Raw genomic sequence first — 26648 nt, 5'->3', positions numbered from 1 at the left:
ATAGGGTGGTTTCCTATTATTTTTTTATTGCTTTAATCGAAAGATTATTACTCCTGGAGTACGTATTTCACGCTTTTAGATTTTTAAATGACAACATCTATTTTTCGCGATTAAATGAAAAGTGAAAATTTTCAAGCGCGCGAAAACGCGACGCTTAAGTATGAATGCCGGGAAATATCTCCGTACGTCGTATTTCTGGTTCCCCCTCCCGCCCGGTGAGGTGACCTTGAGGCGAGGCTTAGCGCTGATACGTCGCAGGATGCTAGCGGATAGCTGAGTACCTTGCTGGATGGTAGCGCTTGGCTTAAAAAAGGTTTATTAATACCTTATCAAACGAAGAAAACTTTCCGAACTTAGCCAGTTTTAATAGGTGATTATTAAGACATGTTTCCCTGAGCTCTGTGCCTCATGCATGCATTGGTAACCTCAGACGATGCATAACTCCTATCCTCTCGTGTAGAAACTAGGTCCCTGTGACGTCATGCGGAGTGGAATCGCATGGGCGCCAATCTGGCCTTTTTCAAATGAGGATAAAATTTGACCCTTGCCATTCGTCTAAACCGGTATTTCAAAAACCAAATAATTTGTGTATTATGAATACACTAATGGTGGGTAACGAATCACAATCAATGCCTTTCGTTTTCTTTCATGAAGGAAACTACCCTATTACGAAAAAAAAAAAGTGGAATAATTTGGGCCGATAAATCGGCTCCTGACAGTTTTCGCTCAACCAGCAAGGGCTGATATATTGGCCCGGGTTAATGCTTTATTTTGCCAAGCCTTAAGTCGTCACATTTTCACGTGCTTGAAAATTTTCACTTTTCATTTAATCGCGAAAAATACTGTCATTAAAAAACCTAAAAGCATGAAATATATTCTCTTGCGATTTAGGCAAGAAAAAAATAGGAAACCACCCTAATAACAGCATAGAGGGGGTAGAAAACAATACGAATTGGGCAGTGTGATGAGAAATTCCATAAGGCATCTCCTCCTGTGAGGGATGGCCGGGGAGAGTAAAGCCCCATAGCGATCGTTACAGTGAGGGTAAGTAATCAATTGCAAGATATCCATGTAGGAATTACAAATTTGGGAAATTGCTGTAGGTAGTCAAGCGCAGTTGTCAGACATTCAAAAGCATTTTTTCTGCAGTCAGCATGCAAAACATATACGTTTGTAAAAAGGTTCCACCATCTAAGAGTTAAAATCATTACACTTCCTCCACTCCTAAAGAATTTTTCTACATTCTTGCCATGGATTATTGCACAGAGATGACTTTATAGGTGCAAATGAGCACCCTTATCCTACAATTGTGTGTTGAAATTAAGGACAAAAGTTCTGAGACAAATGGTTTTTTCCCTATCGGATTTTAACTGATGGAATTTTGATATTTTTTTACTTTCCCGGTTAGCTTTGCATTGAAAAAAATCCCTTTCAATGCCTTGCAAAGTAAATTGGTAAATGGGATTCAATGGGTTTGTGACATTCTTTATTATCACAGATGATTTAGAACATGGTTTTAGTACTATCCTTTTTTCATGTCAGGTTTATTTCATAATATTATTAGTTTTATATTTTTCTACAAGTTGTAATCGTAATTGTCAATTCGGTGCGGTAAAGTAAGCGAACATCATATGTGGTGGAATTTGAAAGTCGCTCTCAAAGAAGAGGTGAAATTCATTAATTGCAAGTAGTTCTTGCAAAGAGCACACTAGCGCTGTCTGTCAACCCATTATAGGTGTTTTTATTTCCTAATGTTTCCAGAGTTTTCTGTGGACGCGATCGTTACGAATTTGTTTTTCGTTGCGATTGCGATGCTGGTGTTGAATGATTTGTAGAAAATATCTTCTAATATAGGCAGTCGCTGATTGTATAATCGCGGATAATCATCGTTTTGCAATCTGGTGATTAGCTATATGCCTACCTCTGCGTTTGAGGTCGAGGATAAGTAGTATGGCAGCTTTTTAAGGGTTGAACCAAATTCCCAAGTCACGCTCGTTCTGTTTTGTGTTCATTACACATTCAGTTTTTTTCATTATTATGATGTCTGTTATGGAGCCAATTATGGTAAGCTATTGACTTGGTGGTGCTTTGTGTTCGATCTATTTTAACAATTCTATATACCAGTCACTGTTATTACAGGAGGTTGAAAGCTCCAGATCGTACATTGACGAGTTGTACTCCCCGGATGCCACAAGATGCATGGACGCAATAGTGTAATTATTCAGATAAATTTCATTCTTTTAGTGATTTAGCTGATTCTTCAAGTTTTACTGCCGAGCTGTTTTCTATTGCAAGCTTCTTTATTTTCTAGACGCTTGAAGAACTCCGTCATCGGTAGCAATCGACAGAAAGGCAGTGTTATACAGCAGGGAGTTGTTCCTCGACTGTTACAACTCTTAGGTGATAATGTCTCTTCGAATGCTGTTAAAATTGAGGCTACAATTACGCTGGGGTCTCTTGCTAAAGGGACAGAAGAACACGTCAAGGCGTTAGTTGATACGGGAATAGTTCCACTTCTGATAAACAGTAAGCTTGCTCATTGAATTTATTACCACACGAATGCCTCTTGTTTAATGTATTTGAGATTTTAGCCTTAAAGAAATCATCCCGTTGTTCATTGCTGTAAATTACTTTCAGCTCTTTATAGTGATGATCAAAATCTTGTGGAGGTATGTCTTTGCTGTCTTCGCACTGTGTTCCAGAGCCCTTGTGCGCCTGTGGATCTTATATACGACGATCCAAGTCTCGTTACCCATTTGTTGAATCTATTATCCCATTCTGTCTCAAATCAAATGTGCATCACAACTGTGCTTACGGCTGCATGCAAGGTGAGTGCTGACTTGATGTTGCTTAAATTTTAATGCTTCATGCGTAGTTTTAGCTGCAGTTGTGGCCAATATATTCCTTTCCAGTAATCTCCTTGATTATTTTCTTAGCCTAATATTGTCGTATCCACCATATATTGTAAAAAAAATAAACTATTGCAAAGGTTAGAGAGGGAGAACTCGCAAAAAAAGTTTAAATTTCAAAAATTATTTATTGGAATGAAAAACAAAAGTTGGAAATCGATGGTTAAAAAATTGACATCTCAAGATTAATGAGAAATTATTATGTGGTCGGTTGCGTATTTCCTCAGTGTCAATGCCTGAAGTAGACTTAATTATCCGCTTCTCCTAATGAAAAATTGGAACATGCCTCGTTTCAATGTTTTCAAGTATACTCAATCCATTTATTAATTGCATCCAACCTCTTTCCAGACTCCAGAAAACCAGAATACCCTATGTGAGCGGGGTGCTGTTCCAGCTTTGGCTGCCTTGTTATGCTCTCCTCATTATAAGGTGCAGATGCCTAGTCTTTCTTGTCTGGCCAACATGTGCTTCCAAAATGCCAATGTCTCTAGTGTAGTATCAATCTCAAGGTAAGCCTCTAAATCAACATGTGCATTCTTATCCCAGTGGCATGATTTCTGTGCAAATTTCAGTTTTCTGTACAACATTTATGGTTAATCATGAAGTACATGTGTTTATTTTGCTCAAATTACTTATTTTTACTGTGTGACGTTTGCTCAGGATTCCTACTAGTTCATAATAGGCAATTACCAATATTTCTGTGGCTGTCTCCTTACAGGGAATATTAGTCTTAATTAGTAGTTTTTAAAGTCTGGTGGAAGCTTCAATGATGTTATTGGTAGTGTAGAACTGTTTTACTTGTAGGAATGCTGGACAGGGTTTTATTTTAACTCATCCGGATATGTCTTATCACGTGGAAAATTTATAATTATTACCTCTGGTAAATAGCATGGAAACTAGTCCTTCTAATGCGTAGTAATTTTGAGAATTTAAGGTATTTTTTAAATGAGTGTAATATTTGATTATGTATATTTCACTCAGAAGTTCTTTCCAAACTTACAAAGTAATCGTCTTGTAATATAATAGTTTTTTGTGAAGTTTTTGATAGTTTTTATCTTCCTTACAATTACTTGCTTGCTGTCAGTCATCAGGCCATCATTTATTTTTATTTTCAATAGTTACGGTGGAAAGTCTGTACCCGACCTATTGGTTACTCTGATGGCAAGGGACAAGCCTTCAGAAATGCAAATGGGAGCTGCAAGGTGTTTGACGTACATGCATCGAGCTGGGGCAATCAGTGCGGAAGATACCAAAATCTTGTACAAAACTCTGCCTTGTTTGGTAAGACTGTGACCCTTTAGTCTTAAATATGTGCTGGGTGGCTCAGTTAAAACACACCTAAACAGTGATATTGATGTTGATTGTAGTTGGAATAGTTTTTTCTTTATGTATTTTAGCTTTTTAATTTTTCTCGGTGCATTCATATTATGTAAACTCCCAATTATCTGGGCTAATGATGGAGAGAGGCGGCACGAATAATCTGAAGACATGATAATCCAAACTTTTACTTGAATTTGGAGTAATTTCCATAAATTTGACAATGCCTTATTATTAACGCACATAGTCTGTTATTTTAGTTAGCTTCCGGGACTCATTGAGAGCTTTCTTTTCCTGACCACGACCTATTTAGCGGCAATAATATGATTTTACTCATATTCCTTTTACTCTGTATATCACCTAGTTTCCGAAAACCGTGCATCCGTGGCTGTGAGATGACGCATTAAGAAAAGTGGTTTTCACGAATGCTTCAAAACCACTGCGGGATGTCGGGCACCACCCCGCATTGTTCTGTCTCTCACAAGTTGCCTGGGATGCAACTGCTGCAAGACACGGACTGTGGTCACACACAGCATCTTGCAGTTACTCCTCCACTTTATTATCTGATAAGGGTCTAATTGGTGCGAAGTGGTGAAAATATTCCCGAAAAAAATCAGTGTAATTTTTGAAATTGTTATTTTAAAATCTAGGAAAGTAACTAAATTTTTAAACTCGAGGAGCATTTGAACACTATGTATGCATTAAAATAATGTCGCAAGTGCATTTGTTACTTTTAATAAATGAAAAACTTTCTCTTGAATAAAATAGAAATTACTGACAATTTTCCATGTGTTCCTGGGTTCCTCTTTTTGTAATGATATGATTTCACGAGATTGAACCTGAAGCAACTCTCAATAAGAACTGCCATGGTATCCAGCCAAAATGTGTTGAATTAAATTATGTACTGTGAATTTCATTGCAGTTCAAGCAGCTAGTTATAAAATTCATGCATGACATCTAATTTGTCTCTCATCATTGTCCCCCTCAGGTGAGACTTTGCAAGAAGGATCGTCCCCCGAGTGAGCGGGTGCTTGCTGCGGAAACCCTGGCTTACCTCACAGAGGTGGACACGGAGCTCCAGCGGCTGGCCTCCATCTCGAACCACCTGGTTCTCACGCTCGCCGAGTTCCTGCGCCACCCTGGCGCTCGGGGACTCTCGAACAGCAGCAGCGGAGGAAGTGCCTCATCGCCCCCTCCTCCTCCCTCCATATCCATTCCATCCATCCCGCCTATCCCTCCGCCTCCACCTGCTGCAGCCCCCCTCGACCCCCTGTCTGACCCCTTAGCCGTTCACCATTTCTCCTCCCCACACTCGTCATCCCCTTCCTTCCTCATGAGCGGATCCCCGGCTGGTATGGCAGCAGCGGCTGCCAATGCTGTCCGACTGGAAAAGGAAGCCCAGGACATGAAGCAGGCAGCATTTAGGGTATGTTTTGTGCTAATTTCTTTCATTGGGCACAATCAGAGGGAGTGAACACTCAGAGCTGTTGCTCAGCATGGGAGTGAACCCTTAAACATGATCATTTGATAATTAGTCAAATAATTTACCAACTCATTCAGCACATGCATCTTTCTGATGTGAAAATTTAACGTACCTACCATTGACATTGAAAAAATCATATTTTGATTGTTGTCGTAGAATATTATTATACCACTTACCATAACTTGTAATCTTGAGTGACAAATTAGTACTTTGTGAAGAGATGTACTTTTAAAAAGCACATTGCCTTAATCATTTCTATCCTTCGTCTTTTAAAGGCATTTGCATCATTGGGTGCCAATGATGAAGACATTCGCAAGAAGATAATTGATACGGACAACCTAATGGAGCACATAGTTGCTGGCTTACAGGATAGCAGTCCCAAAGTCCGTCTCGCTGCTGTCCGGTGTCTTCACTCACTTTCAAGATCTGTGCAACAACTTCGAACAACTTTTCAGGTAAACCACCTCTTATTTCTCTCTCTCTTGGCACGAGTACCCATGTATTTAGTTGCCTACCTGAGTATCTACCAGTGGGCTGCAAATGACAATTAAAAATTCTCCTCATTCTCTCATTGTAGTCTATAATAGTCTATGTCTTCTGAAAATGTCTATTTTTATTACTATGATTTTGATTCTGAATTGACTTTCTTATTTCATACTTAGTGTACTTAATTTTTTGATTGAGTACCCAAGTCAATTTTTTATAGTGGTAATTTTACAGTTGATTTTCATGTTCCAAGTTGTTTTCAAGTATGAGGATGGGAATTAGGTGGTGAATGGGCTCCGATATTGGCCCTAGGGTTCACAATGTCCCGTCGATCCCTTAACTTTTTGAAGCTGTCATTAGACATGGCAGCTGTAGGTTGAATTGACGTGGCTCATAGGTGAAGTCCATTCTGGTGTTTATACTAATTAGAAAATTTCACCTCCACAATGTGAAATCACCTTAATTTTCATGCACTCTTGTCGCACAACCCTCTGTATGCGATTTTTTTTAAATATTGAAGTCAGAGTGAAAAATGAGCCAATTTGATTTGCTCAAAAAATTGAATTTTAGTTCACTTTGAGCCAAGAAAATTTTTTATTAGTATTGATTTGGTGCATTTGGAAATAAAAAGCTCAGCTTTGCAGAGCAGTATTGTACGCATATTCTAATGATAGATCACTGTCTTCGTTTACCATCATTTTTTTACTCTGGTTTTGGTATGCTTCTGTCTATTCTTTTGCTTGCTCTATGTCATTTTAAGAGGATTGATTGGTCCTAGGTGTTTGGCTTTTGCTAGTACCTTATTGTCCTCACATTAATGGTTTAACCCTCTGGAACCCAAATTCATTTCCACGAGTGGGTACGCCACAGCAATTTTACTGCAAATATAAAATGAATTCGCATTGTTTAGGTATTCTGGCAAAAAAAAGATTGATTAAGAAGTTACTGTGGTATATTCTATCGAATGATGTGAAAGTAACTTGCTAATCCTTGAAGTTTATATATAGATCCTATTTATCTTCATGGCTGATTTTCATAGTCACTTGATGACATTGCCTTTTATTTCCATTGTTTTTAAATCTCTAGCACAAAATTTTTGACCCAATACATATTTTAATGCTGTGAATGTAAATATTAGTTTGATTAACAGTGTCATATATCATGGCATTAGCAGTAAACAAGTGAAATAGCTCTTCTTCTACCAACTCTCTTCAATGTCACTCAGTGTACTGAGGGGTCCAGTGAATAATCAAACCAGATATTAAGAAAGACTGCCTCTTCTATTAAAAATTGAATACCTTGGGTTAGAGAGAGGCATTAAATTCAAATCCCTCCAAAGAGACAGCTCATAAACTGAAATAAACTGTAATTTGTTGCAAGCACGCCCTCCATAAATACATTTGGGTCAATATGCTGAGATAGCCACTCTACTGTAAAGTCTGGGATTTCATAGTTTTTCGGAGGCTCGTGAATTATAAGGAAAATAGAAAAATCTATCTTTAAACTTTATCTTTGAAATAGGAGTCTAATGGCATTTTTTCTCCTCTTCTTAAATGCATGCTCATATCCTTGATGTTGAATACTTCATTTCTAACTGGTCACTCAGATGTTTCATCTTGACCATTAAAATTTTTTTTGCCCCACAATTTTTGTATATCATTTCAATCGTTAAATTTTATCACCATTAATTAATATTAGGTAAAGTGAATTCACATTTTGGAAGACAAAATCCAAATGCCAATTACAATTAGAATTCTTCTATTCATTTCGGAGAAACAGGTTTTTGACTGTCGTAGGCAATCACCCACATGGAGGAGAACAGGTTTTAATTCTCAAATACCACCCTTTGCCTAGCCCATGGCTAATTTGGAAGTCAACTTAATTATGTTAAATAAGATAAACAATAAAAAACTAGAATTTTACTGCAAATGTAATTTTAACAAGACCTATTTCGATGTACTGCATCATTTGCTGGTCCAAATTATTAATTTATGTTATTCCACCAAAGGAAGCCTGAAACAACTACAGACCTTAATTACGTTAGCTAAAAAGGATGATTTTTATTTGCTTGTGCTGGCTTTTTTGATAAAATTTCTTATTCTTCAATAGTCAGGAAGTGAAAAGTTTTAATTGGTTTTTAAAAAGGTCAACTTTGTTTTAATGGATGTACTTTTTATTCATGTTTATTTGAATGATTAATTTTCTTTTGGCTATTTTGAATGGATATTTTTGACACTTCCTTATAATTGTCAGTGCATTTTGTGAATAGTGCTCCAATGTGTGGTGCTTCTCTGGAGGCATTGGTGTTATCACCAGTCGCTGGAGGCATGAGCTTGCATGCAACTCCCTTGAGGTTCCATTAACCAGTAGATCCCCTCCACTCCTCCCCTTCCTGTTCCTCCTTGGTGTGCCACCTTTCAATCCCCACCCTCCTCCCTGCATAACCCTCACTTGGTTGTCTCATCAATGGTCTTGGTCCTTCCCAATGCCTCTGCATCTTGAAAGAGGGCCCTCGTGCCTAAACTGACTTGTCCCTCCTCGTCCTCTTCTCTGTGCATCTGTTCCTGCCAGATAACTTCCCCACTGACCGTGGCATCCTCCCTTGAGGTGAGAACCCATCCCACCAGCTGCCCAAAATATAAATGCACTCAGTCAGCTCTTAACACCTCAAAAATTACAAATTCTTAAGGCCTGAACTCTTTTATTCTGTTCAATAGGGTGGAGAAAACTTGTGTCACAAAATTTTAGCCCGGGAAAGCTGATGCCAGCATGATTATGAATGATGTTTAGGTTCAAAATGACCATTTTTAAACTACAGAAACTTTGGGCCTAGTTAATACGTAACAACAAAATTATCACTTGGCACTGGTTCTGTTTTCTCATCTATTACAAATTTACAACTAATTCTCTGGGTATTTTTTGGGAGATTTGGGTGTAACAGGTTGAAAATTCCCTCAAAAGTAATTTTTTGGTTTGTTGATGCCCTAAGTTTTGTATCAAGATTGGGTTAGCTATTTTATTTATGGTGGCATAGTGAGTTAGCAGAGTTAAGGTGACTAATTGTATTAACTAACTTCTTACTGTAAATAATTTGCCGACACTTGTTACCATTCAAAATTAAAGATGGTGTGTGATCAATGTCAATGGTCGATACATGCGTGTTTGACACCATGAAAATTTGTCCATATATCTTGGCCTTTAGTCAAGAGCTGCTGAAGAATTTTATCATCCCAATAGTCTCATTATGACCCACTGTAGGAACAAGTCTTCTAGTTTCTTACTTATCTTTTTTTTGCAAATTTCTTTCTGATTTTGAACTTTTCCCAACAGAAAAGAGCAAAAATTCTTTGCTCTTCACATATTTACTACTGTAGGAGGCAGCCCATTGTTTTTCTGTTGTTATCAAGTTTGTCACCAGGGGTGACCCTAAAAAAATAGTCAACTACTGCACAAACTTTGAACTTGAGTTCCCGCAAGTGTCAGGTTTGATAACATTGCATGGAAGTGTTGGTCCACATAGAGATAAATTGTAAAGAAGGGATAAAAATTATTTTACCTTAAGATTTTCATCTTTTCCAGCAGACCTTCTAAAAATGTGCTCTTTGTGACAACTTTTCTGACCTCTATTTGTTCATTCACAGATTTATATAGATGTCTAACTTTGTAAAGCTCAAGCTTATTATCTTTTTTACTGCTATTTTTGCTTTAAGGTGCCTATGAACCCGTTTGAATTGAAGGGAACCAGTAGTATGCCAAAGTTATGTTTCCTTTGCTTTAAGTCATTAGCTCGACAATTCATTTTATCTTCTCTTTATTAATTTCTCAAGGTATTGTGCGTCAACCTTGGTTTACAGAAATGGATAATTTACTTAGAAATAAGTACTTAAGTGAAATGGAGAATTGAGGTCATGAAACAAACACAATGAAAATGTGATACCTTGGGAGTATGATTTGTTCATTGGAGACTACTTGAAAATTCAAAGTAAATGAGCATTTCTTGCTATCTTTTCCATTAATGTGGATGACACTTGTTTGAATATTGTTTCTTTGTTGACTAATGGAGGATACGACTGTCTCAGCCTCTTCTTTTCATCTTCTCTTAACTTGTTTCGGCATTGTATATGCACAGAAGTATCCATTTCAGGTGAATCCGATCAGACTTTGCAAATTTTTCCAACGCTAAGGCTTATTCGTAGGAATATTTTAAATGTTTGAGATTTAAATTATTTTAGTCCAGGAAAGATTTTACTGTTTCTAGTAAGATTCCGTTGACCAGCTTCTTATAGAAATTATGTAATGAAAATTATTCTATGTACATGTTTTTGCTTTGATTCTATTGTCTTCAATGCCTCAGTGTTGTTGTTATCAAGACCCAAGTCCATTTTGTACAGACTTTGGGATCTGTTGAGTTTTCTTCTGCTGATGATGCTAAAGTATTTAAATAGGTACAGACCCCCCAAATTATAATAACACCCCCCTGAAATTTCTCCCCTGTTTTTGGACCCTCCCTAAACAAAAAACCTGGCTACCCCACGGGTCCAATAAATGAAATTTTCCCTTCTAGTGTCACACAGCATGGGAGTACCCAGCGTGGGGCAGGAGGGGGCAGCTGACCCCCCTAGAAGTAAAAGTAAATTTAGTTAAAAACGAAAATTTTGAACAAATTTTCTTTCAATCTAAGAAATGTGATATTATTATAAAACATGTAGTTAAAATAAAAATATTTTATTTTTTGAGCGAACAATTTTAAAAACTAATAAAGCGCTGTTATAATTTTCTTGAAATTTCAGTTTCCTAAATATTTTCTGTGTTTGAACTTGAACGACCATGGCTTGCCCCCTCTAGTTTTGATCCTGGGTATTCCCTTGTCACACAATCATGCATACTAAAGTAAGTCTAGCCCTCCACTTTCACTTGAGCTGTATTATCTTTGTCCATTTTTGTCCAATAAGATTCAGCTGGATCCAGCGAGAGATGATGTAAAGCTTCATGTTATAAATAATGAAGCTGTTTTACTTTCTTGAAATATTTCTTAATCATAACACAGATGAGTTGAATCGCATGGAATAATTAATGAATTTCCATTATTTATGTTTCCATTTTAATTTTACTCAGTTATGCATTATTTATTAAGAAAATTTGGCACCGTGTTCCCCCATGCTTTCTTTGATTTTAGTTCAGAAATTATTCGTTTACATTCAGCTAAATATTTTGGAGTGACATCTCCTGATACACAATAAAATTACTATGCTGTCCTCAAATCTGTCTCTAAATTCTGCATGTTTCAATATCTTAGCATCGCTATTAAGTCCTGATGATGACACTGCAGCATTGAAACTGGAAGAAGCATAGGAAAAATTCTGGAGAGCACATAATTTTTATTCATCGGTCTAGAAAAATAGTGTCCCCTTTTATTGTCGCTTTGCATTATGTAGTAAGCTGGCCGCCCTCTGTTACCTCGTGAATTATACCCTTCCCTCTCCCCTTGGTGACTGACAAACAAGTTGTTCCTCGCCACCCTTGAATGTTCTCCCTACCTCCTCCCATCCTTTCCCCGTGACACCTTGTGTGCTGAGTGCTCTCAGCCCTCATTTAGCATCTGGCCGCCGTGCAGGACCACACGGTGTGGCGTCCCCTGATGCAGTTGCTGCAGGGTGCCGGGGAAGACGTCCTCTCGGTCGCGTCGTCAACCCTCTGCAACCTCCTGCTCGAGTTCTCGCCATCGAAGGAGCCGATCCTGGAGTCTGGTGCCGTCAATCTGCTGTGTCAGCTCACGAGGAGGGAGGATCCAGCGTTAAGGCTGAATGGCATCTGGGCTCTGATGGTAAGATTAAAACCGGGAGGATGGGAGCTTCACACTACCTACAAGGATGGGTATGAGTCATTTTGACCTATCAAGTTTTTTACAAGTACATAGAGGGCGTAACAATATCAAAGTATTTAGGAATGATATTGGACTCAAGCGGAAGTAGTAGCTAAGAGATAAACAACAGAATCACATAGGAACAACTATCATAACATGTCTTAATTCAATGGGATTAATATTATTGAAAAGTAAAAGTATGTATACTTACATTTATTTTTACTTATTTTATTATTACATTTCATCCTCATTTGTTACACAATAATAGTTTTATATAAAAATTAAAATATTATGAGAAAAACATAAGAAATTCTTTATAAAAGCTCTTGAAGATAGGTAAAAGTATAGTATTTTATTTTGCTATAATATTTTATCCTATTGAATTTAGAGTTTTTATTAAATAATGGCAGAAAGTGTTATTGTATTTGGATGAGAGTAATGGACATCATGGAAAGGAATAGAAACAGGTTATTGATGATTGAGAGAGATATCTTGGGTGTTGCAGAAATAGTAGACTCAGTAAAGTGAGAAATGATACGGAAACCTTATTGAAGACTTGGGAAAATGCGGCTCAGAATCAGGGTTCATAACAATCAAGGAGTTCATGGAAATGTCAGGGAGATAATAAGTGAGGCGGAATGTCATTGAAATGTCAGGGTCATTAGTTTATGGTAAGGTAAATTCTCCAGAGGCACAGAAAATTGATGACACATGATTTAATAGTACCTATACCTTGTTGAATTTTTCTATGAAATCCCTATTTATGACTATTGTACCATTTATATTAGGTCAGAGAAATTTTTAAAAATTCAGGTTGGAAACTAGGGAAAAGTGTGGGAAATTGGATATGGAAAGTTAGTATGAACCCTGTGCCATTATCATTTTTATGACTGTTTAATGACGATGTATCTTTAAAAAATTTCTCTTAAGTTTTTGTTGGCTCATGTCCTTTAATAGGGAAATTGCATACTTTTTATAAACAGTATGCTGATATACTACAGTAAACACTTAGTACAGCAATATACTTTTTTCCGATTAAAATTCAGTTTATACCCTAGAAAATGACTCCCAAAAGTCGCCCGAGTTTCGCGGGCTAAAAAATACCGCCCCCACTAATCTTTGGCTGTGACGTCATAGTTCAGTACGAGTCCAAGATCCAAGCCCAGTAACTGCAGGTTTGGAAGAGCCACGTTGCGTTTAAAGGAGAACATGGGTGAAATAAGGGAAACGTACAAGTGGTGCATTGTTCCTCCGTGCAATAACACCCCAGAAAAAAATTTCGTCTGCATTCCCACGGAGGAAATTAGAAGAAAAGCCTCGATGCATGCCGTCTGTCGGGATGAGCGTTTCGGAAAAATAAGAGTATGATAAACGGAATGATAAACCCGTGTGCTATTTGAGCGAAGATAACTTTAATATTAATAATATTTCCATATTTCATTGACTGAATAACTTGAAACATAGATTATTCGATAATTCGGCCGCCGTAGAATAAAAACTCAACTTCCGAACAAAAATCGAGATAGGTGTTTCTCGATGGTTACGATGGACTCAAATTATTAAGGCACTTGTCAAATTTCAGTTACGGAAGGACATAGAAAATTCCATGATGTTTAAAATCAAAGGAGGAAATATGAAAACGTTGATCAACGTTGATCCTCATGCATTCGAGTGCCAGCCAAGAAGACAGCGTTTTCTTCTACTGTCGGTGTCAAAATGATGTGCCGCTGTACTTTGCAAATTTATATCCTGGCTTCACTACATGCTATAATAATGAACTATACGTCATTTTAAAGGAAATTTTATCCTAAATTCTGATTTATTTTATTACAAAAAAATTGAAAAATGTAGACACGGTCAGTGCAATAAATGACTCCGCGCACCGAAAAATTAGCCGTTTTGTCAACTTCATGAACTTTGCAACTCAACCTAAGGAAAACGACTACGTTTACAGCATTCATCTTCCACATTAATTTACACTCATCAGTGCGGATTAATAAAATGGCTTTTGGGTATTTTTCGAACTTATATTTTGTTATAAATTAATGAAAATATTTAAACATTATCTTGTCCCATGGTTTACCCCGAAAGATAAAGGAAGTTGTAGATGGAAAAAGAATGGAATCCAGAGGTGGTCACAAAAAATGAATCGCAGCATTCTTTGATTTTATTCTACGCCGTTGCTTGCTTTTCAAAAAAAAAGTTGAGTCACAAGAGGAATGTTCCGCTGCCTTTGATTTGGAAACTATGGAGATAAGAATGGATATGTGTGGATCAGCAATTTCCATTTAGTTGGTTGTCAGGATAAACCAAGGATCCATTTAAAGGTTGTCAGGCCATCGTATAAAGATAGGACTGATGTGCACCACAGGGGAAATGGTGTGTTTGAGGGAAAGTCAAACCCAAAGTTGCCCAAAGAATGCGCAGTTTTACGTTGCTCTTTCCCCGGTTAAAACCAAATAGAAATTGGATTGGGATGATATTTTCACCACGGGTTCCAGTGATAGTGAGAGTGCAGGTGATCACGGTCATCGTCGAAAGTCATCCCTGGTCATCCCTCTAGGATTTCCGATACGGAATTTTTAAGTGACAACCGATCGCAATGACGATGAGCTCGCCTTTAGAGTAGGTTTCAGATATATCGTGAGAAAAGCTCCCAAAATGTATTAAAGACTCTGTTTGGAAAACATGCACATTTTAATGCTAATTTAGGAAGTATTTCATTTCAAAAGTAACTTATTAACACCTGAAGACGTTGTGTTTATTATATTGATCGAAGTGCGATTGACCGATTCTTTCTGCAGAATAGGAAGTGGCTTCGGGGTTTTTAGTCACAAGATGGTAGATTGTGTTGGAAGTTCGTCAATATTATCGCTACTTAATTGAAACATTGATAGTCTGGCTTCCTCAGAGCTTCCTGTCGCCCTCCAGGCAAGGTATTTTTAAGTTGAAAGTGTCATCGACAGCTTCGAGGTGGAAATAAGTTCACCATAAGACTCTACCGGACTGCCAAAAGAATACACATTTCACATGAGTATACGCTTTCGCCAATATTATACGCAAGTCTCACTTTGTTAAGAACTATAAAACATTACAGATGCACATCAGCTACCTTTCCATTTCTCGGCATCGACTTTCCGAGCCGACGAAGTCTACAGTTTCACTAAAATACCCTGTTATCATGATGGAATCAGTAACAGGAAGCTTGCTAGGATCAGCGTAAGAATAACCATATGCCTTCATCTTTACGCAATCTTTCGCTTTCAATGGAGGAGAAATAGATCACATAATAGCCCTGAAGTCACAATGAACAACTCCGATACGTCTGCACTTCAATAAATGAATCATAACCACGCCGTCGCATGTATTCAATTATGCAACCTATACTATGGCCGTGCCGCCGTGCCTCGTACTGAACTATGACGTCACTTTTCTACCAGCCAATCATCGGGCGTTTTCGCTTCTCACTTGAATTTGAAAATTTTCGTGAACTTTGATGCATTAAATATCGCAAATCACGTCATAAAATAATAAAAAAACTTTCACCGAGGTATGCAAACATATATTTTTATATAATTTTGGGGCTATTGATTATATCTGAAATATATGCAAGTTCCCTATTGTTGCAGATCCCAGTTTCACAGGGTTAGCTAAATTGTCATGGAATGTTTTTCTCTCCCCCAGAATATGGCATTCCAAGCAGAGCAGAAGATCAAGTCTCAGATATTGAACACGCTGGGGACAGATCAGATATTTAGACTCCTGTCAGACCCAGAGGTGAATGTGCTGATGAAAACCCTTGGACTGTTGAGGAACCTCCTGTCAACAAAGCCGCATATTGACCACATCATGAGCCTTCATGGAAATCAAATCATGCAGGTATGTGAAGAAATAAGTTCAGTTATAATTTCTGTGTATTCTCAAGCACCTTGTGTCCTCATGTAAGATGCATGAGGGCACAAGGTGCGCAATGCATGATGCACACCTTGTTTTTTTTGGGCAATGAATTTAGGAAAATTTTAATTTTGGAGAAATGGACTCAAAATACTGTGTACTCCCACTCTTCCCGAGTCTTTCCATGATATGGGGGTACTAATTGAAAGTGCCTTTATTACAGTCAATAAGTTCCATCAATATAATGTTATGGAGCTTTAATCTGTCGTCAAGACATCATTTTCACAAGTTTCACCATTTTGAAATTTCAATAATTATCTTTTGTTAAAAATAATATTATGCTGTAAACGTTATTTCGCAAATGATCGAATATAGCTTGCACAATTTTTTTTATTCTATGTGTTCGACATTTTGCTTATAACTATGCATAAATAATCTCGGCTATTGATCTTTAGACTTTGCCTTAATACATATGTAGACTCACTTTCGGTATTTTCACTATTTCTATTGTTATTAAGTAGATATGAACTTCAATTCTTTATAATCCAATAAGATCAGTCTTTAAATGATATGAAAAATACACTTGTGGACCCAAGAAGCCGAGAGGTCAAAGTTTTGCTGAGAAGTTTTCTTAGCAATTGAAGTTAAAGCTCCAAGCCATGAACTGATGTGCTTGGTTGGTGGGGGTGCTTGGTTACCACGATAATTTTTTTTTTGTTTATAAGTATTTTTGTTGGTACATCTATTTGTCCTTTTTTAGGCTGTTATCCTTATCCTGGAAGGGAATCATGGAGCAGAAGTCAAGGAACAAGCTCTCTGTATTTTAGCAAACATTGCTGACGGAGATTCAGCGAAGGAATTTATCATGTCAAATGAAGATGTCCTTAAAAAATTAACAAATTATATGGTGAGTGATTTTTTTTCCTTTCCTGGAAATTCTTTTCTAGTGCTTAGGCTTGTTATTTTTCCATGTGTGGCTTACCATTTTTTTGACATGTTTTTGTATGCTGATTTCATGATGTCATGGTTCATTTTGCAAGAATGGTTCATTTTGCAAGAAATCTCTCTTTTCTTGGCCGAAAATCAAGAAGTTAGCCAAGCCATAGCTGTGGTATGGCACCTAACCGAATCCCTAATTTCTAATTTTGAGTAGATGCCCAGTAATATTATACCTACAATTGTCTATAGTCAATTTATTGATGAATAGCTACACAAAATATGCACTTAGGAGCGTCAGCTACTTCTGTAATTAGCATACACCAAATAAGTTAAAACAAGATTGAAGTAGGTCCAGCCTTCAATTTTTTAGATCTAGCCTTTAGATTGATTTAATTTAGGCCTAGCCTTGCTCAGGATTTAGTTACTTGATTTCTATGATCAAAATTGTAATCTGGCTCTAAGATAACTTGCTGTCTTTGATCCCAATGTGCACATTATGTTGTTCATTTTACTGATTGCACTGTATTTAGTAAGCTTATTTGAGATATGTTGTGCCATCAACATCACTCCTATATATTTGCTATAAATCGACTGAATCTCAAAGATTGAACTCACTTCAAGTAATCTTCCTGTTAAACTGAACTGCAGAACCAGTCAAAACTCTCATTTTGCCACTTAAAATGCAAGGGAAAAGAAAAATAGAGCATTATTTATGCTAACATATTCATTCATCAATTGGCCGTAAAAAAAAAGATAATAATCGCTTGAATTTTTTATCTCTATATCAATTATGAATATTTAAGTGGATGACATATAATAATATAAAATTTCAAAATTCTAGTATTGATTTGAACTCTATTAATTTTATTTTCCTAATTTGTGGTTCCCCTAAGTCTAGCCAGAAATGTCAAACAGTGCCAAATTCTTTTTATGAATTGTAAATTTGGGTCTGAGAGATCAACTCCAGTCAGGTACAGGCAGTCCCTGACTTTCGCATACCATGTGTTCCAGAAAATGTGTACGAAAGTCGAACCATTGAGTTCCATACTAATTAGTGGTTACATTCCAAAAGTTCGAAATGTACTCCTTTCTTTTAGATTTTATTTTTATTAATTAATGTTTAATAATAAATCAATGAAATTCCTCACATTATGTAATTTCTTCTGAGTGAAACTTCCTCTCGGTGATTGAGTTGGCATTCCACTTATAATGTCCACTATAAATAAAAAGACGTATCAAGAAGCATTAAAAAAATGCAATCGTTGAACCCTCACTCTTTATACTTTTAAATTTTTACATCAAAATTCCTCTGTGGGCAACATGTCATCACAGCGTATCTTTCACATGTTATTCAATAAAGACAAAAGACGTACGGAATTTGGATATTTCATGCAATGTAGTTGCTGAAGGCGTAAATGTTGTACGTGAATTAAACAGAACCCAAACAGAAAAACATAATTAGAAATAAGCACTTTTATTTATTAATTTTATTGAAAGCTCTTTGGTGTTGCCCTGTCAACTATTTTGAAAAATCTCTCCAATGAAGGCTGAACTACAGCTCCCTTCTTCCCTTGATAAAGGAGCCTATAGCAGGCAGTAGTATCTCTCTTAAAAAATCACCTTAATTAAATTCAACTCTGCCATCGATAGTTTATGTTCGTATTGTCTGCATATACTGCCGTATGAAACAGTTGTGTTGGGATGCACAGTAAACATCGTGGGAAGTACAAAAAATTACAGATAAACATTCGAGATTCAGAATTTAGCGTACGAAAGTCAAGTAAAAGGTGTCAATTTGGAATGTGTGAAATTGCGAATTGTACAAAAGTCGAGGACCGCGTGTTTTCATGAAATTCTCTTTCAGATGCACTCAAGTGTGAAACTGCAGATAGCAGCAATCTTTTGCATCTCAAACTTGGTTTGGAAGGAGGAGGGAGGTGCAGCAGAGAGACAAGCGAGGCTTCGAGACATGGGCGTTTACAAGTTGCTGCAGCAGCTCATAGTCACGAACGACACTATGCTCTTTGACAAGTAAGTCTGCATTCAAGGAAGTAATGGCCAACAAGCCAGCTGCGTACCTTTGTGGAGTCAGCCCCAAGGGCCCTTAGCATCTAATAATTCCTTATTTTTGCTTCCGAGAGAATAGTAAGGGGGTGGTTTCCTATTATTTTTATTGCCTAAATCAAAAGATTATTACTCCTGGAGTACGTATTTTACACTTTTAGATTTATAAATAACGATACCTATTTTTCGCGATTAAATGAAAATTGAAAATTTTCAAATGCATGAAAACACTACGGCTAACTATGAATGCTGGGAAAAGCCCATGTGACGTCATTCTGGTTCCAGTTGCCGCCATGTGAGGCCACCTAGGTGCGAGGCTATGAGCGCCAATACGATGCAGGCTGAGAGCAGGTAGCGCTTGGCTTAGTTAAGGATTATTAAGAGATGCTTCCCTAAGCTCTGTGCCTCATGCATGCATTGGTAATCTCAGACGATGTAAAACTCCTATCCATTTGCATAGCATCTAGGCTCCTGTGATGTCACATTGAGTGGCAGCGCATGGCCGCCAATCTGGCCTTTTTCAAATGAGGTTAAAATTGACCATTAACATTCGTATCAACTTGGATTTCTAAAACCAAATAATTTGTATACCTATTATGAATACACTAATGGTGAGTTACGAATCGCAATCAATGCCTTTCGTTTTCTTTCATGAAGGAAACTATCGTATTGAGAGGACTGTACGGGAGCCCTGGTGGCGTAATTTTTTCCAAAATCAAATCCTCATACATGATGGAATAATCTAAACTTTTTATTTCTCACAGAAATTTATTTGAACACATTTTATTTGCACAGCGTGTTTTACCATTTTGTGGCTTAGTCATGTGCACTAGGCCGGCCCTTATTTTTCAGAATTGAGAAAAGTCATGTTTTCCTAGTCTCAAAATGGTCCAAATGAGGGTCATATTCACGTGTTAAAATTTGGTTACTTTAAAATAACGGCAACCCGTGCCCCAAGGGCCCTAAGTACTGAGGACCCTCAATTGAGATTTTTGGGGCCGAAAAAGTGCTAATTCTATGTAAAACGTAAAAGTAAAGTCCTTAAGGGCCGATTTTCTGTTTGTTTTGACCTATCTCTAAGCGTTTACGAGATATCGTCCGTCGTAATGTAATCCACCCCCTAGGGCGCTACCCCGCACCGCGGCGCCGCTGAGGCACGGCCCGCACCACTTACTAGAGACTTCCCCTCCACCCCCTCCCCTCCATCGACAAAGACCTTGCTCCTGCTGGCAAGATTTACATGCTAGTGGTATTGAAGAATTGAAAAGGCACCATTACCGCATGATTTGTTCAAAACTGCTCTTATGTGCAAAATGTTAAAGTATTTCATACAATTGTGTTTGTATGAAGGAATGAAAATAATGAGCAGGGCTTCCAGGGCCATAGCAGTTGATAGAAATATTCAAGGAATAATAAACGAGGCAGTCAGTTCACATTTGTATATCAATGTGGAGAGATAGTTATTTCTTATGTACAGTGCGCAAAGGATAGGAAGTGCTAAGTTTTTTAGGATTTAAGGAGAAAAGTGGTGAAAAAACTTTTTATCATGAATACACGTGACGTTCATTTTATGAATAGGCTAACAAGAAAAAGTATGAAATCAAGACTTAATTCAGGCAGTGAACTGGTTGGAAAGGAAAGTGAAGAAATACTTGACTTAAAGTTACTTACAGTGAGAGAAGTACTGTGTGTTTTTCTATAACCTAATGGGTTTTGAAATGTATAAACTTAGTGCGAGAAAAACAGTAAGAAATGAGTTTCATCCATGAACCAAAACGAGAAATCCTGTTATTACGGAAAATAAGGCGATTGAAAAGTTAAAAAATTACACAACGAAGGGATAAACTTGCGACGACATAAAGAGAGAATGGAATCTACCGTGGAGATTTAAGGAAGAGAATCTTTCACAACAAAACTTGATGAATTGTTTGACATTGCAAGGGGCGGTGCCATTGAATTTTTGACGAACGCAGTTAATCTCTCGGATAAATGTGCGTGGGATGAAGAAGTAAAATTCTTATGCAATCGAATAGGAGCACGTAATGCAGTTATTGGTGGAATAGATTTCAATATGCTCAAGAAGAAAGAAAAAGTTGTGGTTCTCTGCTCCTTGTGCTGCATCTGCTCCCAACAGTGACTTTCAGATCCTAAAATTACGGAAGTGTTAACCTGGACATAGCGAAAGGACTACAAAAGAGGTTTTCAAACCACTCGTGGTTCCTAAATGAGGAGTTGGTAGGTTTTTCATTCTTTGACGATTCCTTTTCTGGGTGTGAATAGGAAAACGTGATACGCCATATGAGGACACGAGAGGGAAAATATGATCCACCAAAGATGGCATTCTATAAACGTAGAGACCTGATCACGGTATCTATATCAAATTTTTTCACTTCTAATTCGAGAAAGCTATTTAGTGCATTGGAAATATGAACTGCATTCTTTGATGTGTCCACGCAAGAATGGTATAAACATCCTGATTACAAAAACGATTTACAAATTATTCGGGGTCTTCAAGCAGTAGATGATTGTGCAGAAAGAGGTGTGAAAACAATTCAAGATTTTAAGTCAACCACGTAGAGGGAAGAGAGCTTTCAAAATTAATTACTATAGAGCGTTCCACATTTAGTTGACAGTATGGGCTCTTACGGAGAATCGTTTCCCATGTTAATCTCCATAAGGCCAGGAGCGCGCTGTTGTCAACAACAGCACAAAAATTAAAGTTGCGTTATGCACTGATTAAAATTTTTATTCTAATGTAGAAAAAGGTGTTGCATTCATTGGCGCCAATAGTTTTTCGATAAAAATTATAACAAAAGCTATAAAAAACATTTCCGTAAATTTCCGTCAGAAACGTGTATTTTTTTACTTTATCTTCTTCTCGCAATTTCTGCCTGACCGTTGACTGTATTGAATTGAATTTTTTTGCAAAAAATTCTTCACACTATTTTCTGCTTGAAGATCTTCACCAATTGTACAAATATTGAGTTTTAATGTTGTTATGCCGACGTAACACACTTTAGGACAAGAAAATTTTGATTTTTGCAAGGTAAAAAGTAGTCGCTTACTAACTTACGTTTCTTACGTCGTAGGTCCCTATATGCTGCGTACCAAATGTGGAGAAAACTACAAGGTTATTTTTGGTGAAAAAATCATTGACTTACATCAATTCTGAAGCGAGTTACAAGGTTTTGATCTTAAGAAAAAATATTACGGTGCCGCTGGGCGGGCTTCTTGCTTTTTCTTGCGCGCAGAGGGAAAATTCTCGGGCGGAAAAGGAGTTTTTTGTCAATGCATACTATGAAATGTATTTATGTATTCGTTTGATATCCTAAACAGAGAATACCTACTTATACGTCGTAACAGCAGTGTTTTTATCTGAATACATTGATACACGAAAGTAAGCAAGCGGCTTGGAAGTAAGACTCTTTCGCCTTGGGTGTTTAGGTCCCATCGGGGAAACCAAGAAAAAGAATATCTCATAATCTGTACCAAACACTACCCCATCCAGTGCACGCATTTACAAAAGGGGGCTTGGGTTTTTTCTGAGTTCCTTTCATAGGGTACCATAAAACCTGCCCCAAAAGCGACCCAGGCCGAAGGGGCCGAGGGAAGAATTTACGAAGGCGTTCAGTTTGTCATTGCATTTTTTTGGAGTGAACAAGTGTTGTGTGGTGTATTGAACTTGAGAATTGTGAAGTGTGTTTTACACTTATCTCTGCTGTAACACGTCCAATCAATATGTCCGATACAAAGAAGAGGAGAAAAGGTGAGAAGCTCATAAGCCACGAAAGACAGTTGGTGCTCAAAGTCTTCTCGTACATAAGGAAATCTCTCAGCATTAGTGAGGCCTGCCGAGAAGCTTCGAAGGCTACTGGGTGCTAGGAGTTCACTATTTACAGAGTGAGAAAGGAAAGCTCCCGTGGTCCATTGGTAACTCCTTCAAAAACTAAAGAAATTAGACAGCCTTACAAAAATTCGAGGGCAGTGATTTTAGACTGTTTGGTGAGATCGGGAATTAGAAGGAAGGTACATGAATCCTTCGTGAAAATTATTCCTCCGACTTTAAAATCCATCTGAAACCCGGTGAATATGGATAGTATTCTCCCAGATTACAAAAGGACAACACTATATCGTCTTCTTTTGGACATAGGCTTCGTGTACGAACGCAGGGGGAAAAGAATCATCCTTATCGAAAGGGATGATATTATTCGTTGGTGGCACAATTAATTATTATTTAAGGCAGCTAAAAAAATATCGTCGCGAACACAGGACGAGAGTATTAACAGGCGAAAGTTGGATTAATGTTGGACAAATAGTGAACATTAGTTTGCGAAATAAACAATTAGAAAATCCGCGTCAAGCTTTCCTTGCTGGACTAAATACTGGGCTTGGCCCCCACTTCCCGAGGAGGACGATTTGCAATTATACACGCAGGAACGGAAAATGGGTTCATAAAAGGAGCATCGCATGTGTTTCTGTACAAAAAGAACTCAATGGATGAGCATGAAGAAGTGGGTGGCGAGTGTTACGAGAGATGGTTTGAGCACTAACTTCTTGCAAACTTACCCGAAGGATCAATTATAGTGGTAGATAATGCTTCTTATTACTCAAGGAAATTGGAATCCTTGCCTACTACAAGGTGAAAGAAAGAGAACATTAAGGAAATTAGCTTTGAAGATGTCAGCTTGAAAAGAGATCTTTAATTAACAATAAACCAAGTACGGGAAAATTTAGAAAAATTAAAGATTGATGATGTCTTATACAAAATCGCCTTTCATGTAATACTAGCTAGAGCCAACAAATAGTGCATAATATGGAAGGAATAGAAATTTTGTCTCATTCAGGAGCGGCTATAATTGTTATTATCCTTCAATTTATTGTTATTTTTTACATTACTGATTATTCATTATTCAGTTTGTGCATTGAATAAGTACGTACATGAAATAACAAAAGACTTTTCCTTTTATACTGCCGCAAAGGTATGGTAATATACGCTAAAAAATTCCTTAATTTACGCAGTCTTTCGTGCGATCCCTAACTCCTTTTTGAACTAAACCGTTTTGGCGCCATATTATGTGTGGTTGCATACGCTGTTAGGATGCCTGCCGGCGGAGCGGAAGCTTGGCAACACTGTTATCCATAAGGCCCGTACTGTCAACTAAATGTGGAACGCTCTATAACAATAAGTGTGAATTTTCATCGTAGCACAACCCCTAACGTCCGCAAATACACTTTAAATGCCAAATATGTCAGTGAAAGATTAGAAACATGAAAATTTATTTTGTTTTGGTTAATATGTACTGAAATTCACAGACAGGTGAAATTACGAGTAAATTGATCACTTTGATTGGAAGTATTGTACCGCAATTTAACTCTTTCAAACGTCAGCACATTTCTTCAAAGACTACATCTTGCCATCAGGAGCAAGGTCTTTGCCGATGGAGGGGAGGGGGTGGAGGGGAAGTCTCTAGTAAGTGGTGCGGGCCGTGCCTCAGCGGCGCCGCGGTGCGGGGTAGCGCCCTGGGGGGGTGGATTGCATTACGACGGACGATATCTCGTAAACGCTTAGAGATAGGTCAAAACGAACAGAAAATCGGCCCTTAAGGGCTTTACTTTTACGTTTTACATAGAATTAGCACTTTTTCGGCCCCAAAAATCTCAATTGAGGGTCCTCAGTACTTAGGGCCCTTGGGGCACGGGTTGCCGTTATTTTAAAGTAACCAAATTTTAACACGTGAATATGACCCTCATTTGGACCATTTTGAGACTAGGAAAACATGACTTTTCTCAATTCTGAAAAATAAGGGCCGGCCTAATGTGCACTGCCCTAGTGCAAGGGTGAGGGATAGGGTGAGTAGGAATAGTGATGAAACACATTTTGTAAGTTAAAATAAACTTCTGCAGAAAACACAGTTTTGAGTATTCCATCGTATATTTTCAACATTTGCCACAAATTTACTCATGAATTCATCAATTTTATTAAATCCTGATAATTTAAAAGGGGAACTGTATTAGAAGAGATGCAGTACATTCATATGTTTCAGAGGAGTACTTTTCAAATCTCGGGGAAAATTAAATTGACATATGTAGTGGTCACTAATCCCTATCTAATACTTTCTTTTTTTGTCTCCATAAGATAAGTTATTGGAAGGACTGAATTGGAGCCCTGTGGCAGAGTTTTTTTTCCAAAATCTTTAACATGAATGATTTTTAACATTTACGTGACCTTGTTTAATAAAACCTTGAATGAAGCGCTGTTTGAACGCATCTCTCTTTGTAAATTAGACATTACTGTTTCAAAAAATTATACAAATAAGGAGCATTATATGAAACACTGAAATTATGAATGTATGATGAAATAAATTTGCTGGCCGTTTGATGGTTACATATGTTCCATTCTAGGTTCATCTACTGTATATTGACATCTATTACCATGGGAAAACATTTCCCTGGACCTGGAATCGAACCAAAGACCTTTGGCTTTACAAGCCACTGCTCATTCCATTATGCTGTTCAGGTTCCTCTATTTCCTCATGAATTGCCCAGGGAATCAAGGAACCTGGATTGTATTGTAGTCTGCGCAATGGCCTGGAAAGCCTAAGGTCTATGGTTTGATTCCCAGTCAAGGGAAATACTCATCACTCCTGGACAGTTCATTTGAATTTCACTGCTGTTCATTTGGCAGGATTGAAACATGACAAAATTCTTCTACTTTAGTAATTATTTATCAAACCTTCAAATCTTATACTGATTTGATTTTAACTTTTTTTTTCAGGGTTAAGACTGCAATGACTCAGTTTTCGGAGTCATGATATTTCGAGCATCACTTACAGTCTCAGGTCACTGCCCTGATCATGGCAATTGCATCAAACAACCCTTAATAATCATTAGCTTTCTTGCATGTGTCCCTCATTGGAATCATGTCAATATTTTGCTGATTTGTGGATTGTATTTATTTCATACCATTCTGTCTCTACTCTAAGCGGACATTACAAATCCATTTCCCTGAAACTGTACCTGTGTTCATTTATGTGTAATATTTTTGTTGTTGATATTATGTTGAGGCAAATACGTCTTAGGCTGTTAGATTCAATCATGGCAAACACTTGTTAAATCTATTTCTGGTTTTTTACTATTGTTTTGGAATGTGATTGTATCAATTTGTTGTACAGAATAATTCATAATTATTACGATGGAGTTTTGTGAATGTTTCATGTTGTTCTGTTTCCTCCTGATAAGCAGATTCTCCTGTAAGTGGGATCAATTAATGTACATAATCCAGTGAGCTTAAATAAAGCAGCTAAATATAACGAAACATTTTCAATATTCTATCTCCTTTTCATTGAATATGACCAAGTTGTGGGCACTTCAAAAGTAAGTGTGCACCTCATTTCCATTTCCGACCATTTCTATCATTTTCATCCATTTCCGTTCAATACGTCAAGTTTTGTGACAGGGTCTTACGTATTTTTTGTGGAGTTTTAAATTAATAACCCAACTGCCCATTTTTGATGAAAATTTTACTGATCATACTACCAACAATGGGTGCTTTCCAATCGCGTGTCTGCGCTGATCTGTTTTAAACTGTTTAGCTCAGAGCGTGTTCCAATCTCCAATCGCAGGTGTGACGTCATCTGTGCTAAACAGATGGGAACACATCCTGTGCACCATTGTTCGTCTGCGCTAGTGTGTT

At 37.5% G+C, this 26648-nt stretch overlaps 1 protein-coding gene across 2 annotated transcripts; it reads left to right on the top strand.

Annotated features, from left to right (window-relative positions):
• The first annotated feature begins 1779 nt into the window (after positions 1-1779).
• Positions 1780-26270, top strand: LOC124163350 (armadillo repeat-containing protein 8-like). 2 transcript variants are annotated; one of them, XM_046540192.1, is made up of 14 exons: positions 1780-2064; positions 2140-2213; positions 2312-2526; positions 2638-2828; positions 3258-3418; positions 4028-4190; positions 5215-5652; positions 5985-6164; positions 8701-8802; positions 11792-12019; positions 15743-15937; positions 16713-16859; positions 18756-18922; positions 25731-26270. In XM_046540192.1, the coding sequence occupies exons 1-14, from the start codon at positions 2038-2040 to the stop codon at positions 25765-25767; spliced, it is 2325 nt and encodes a 774-aa protein (XP_046396148.1). In that variant the 5' UTR covers positions 1780-2037; the 3' UTR covers positions 25768-26270. The 2 variants fall into 2 exon arrangements, with proteins under 2 accessions (XP_046396148.1, XP_046396149.1); XM_046540193.1 differs by lacking the exon at positions 8701-8802 and having other exon boundaries at positions 1782-2064; positions 11810-12019.
• The last annotated feature ends 378 nt before the right edge of the window (positions 26271-26648 follow it).

Source organism: Ischnura elegans, chromosome 8 (genome assembly GCF_921293095.1).
Source record: "Ischnura elegans chromosome 8, ioIscEleg1.1, whole genome shotgun sequence".
Taxonomy (NCBI): domain Eukaryota; kingdom Metazoa; phylum Arthropoda; class Insecta; order Odonata; family Coenagrionidae; genus Ischnura; species Ischnura elegans.
The sequence above is the reverse complement of the archived record's forward strand: the minus strand, read 5'-3'. Positions and strand labels throughout refer to the sequence as shown.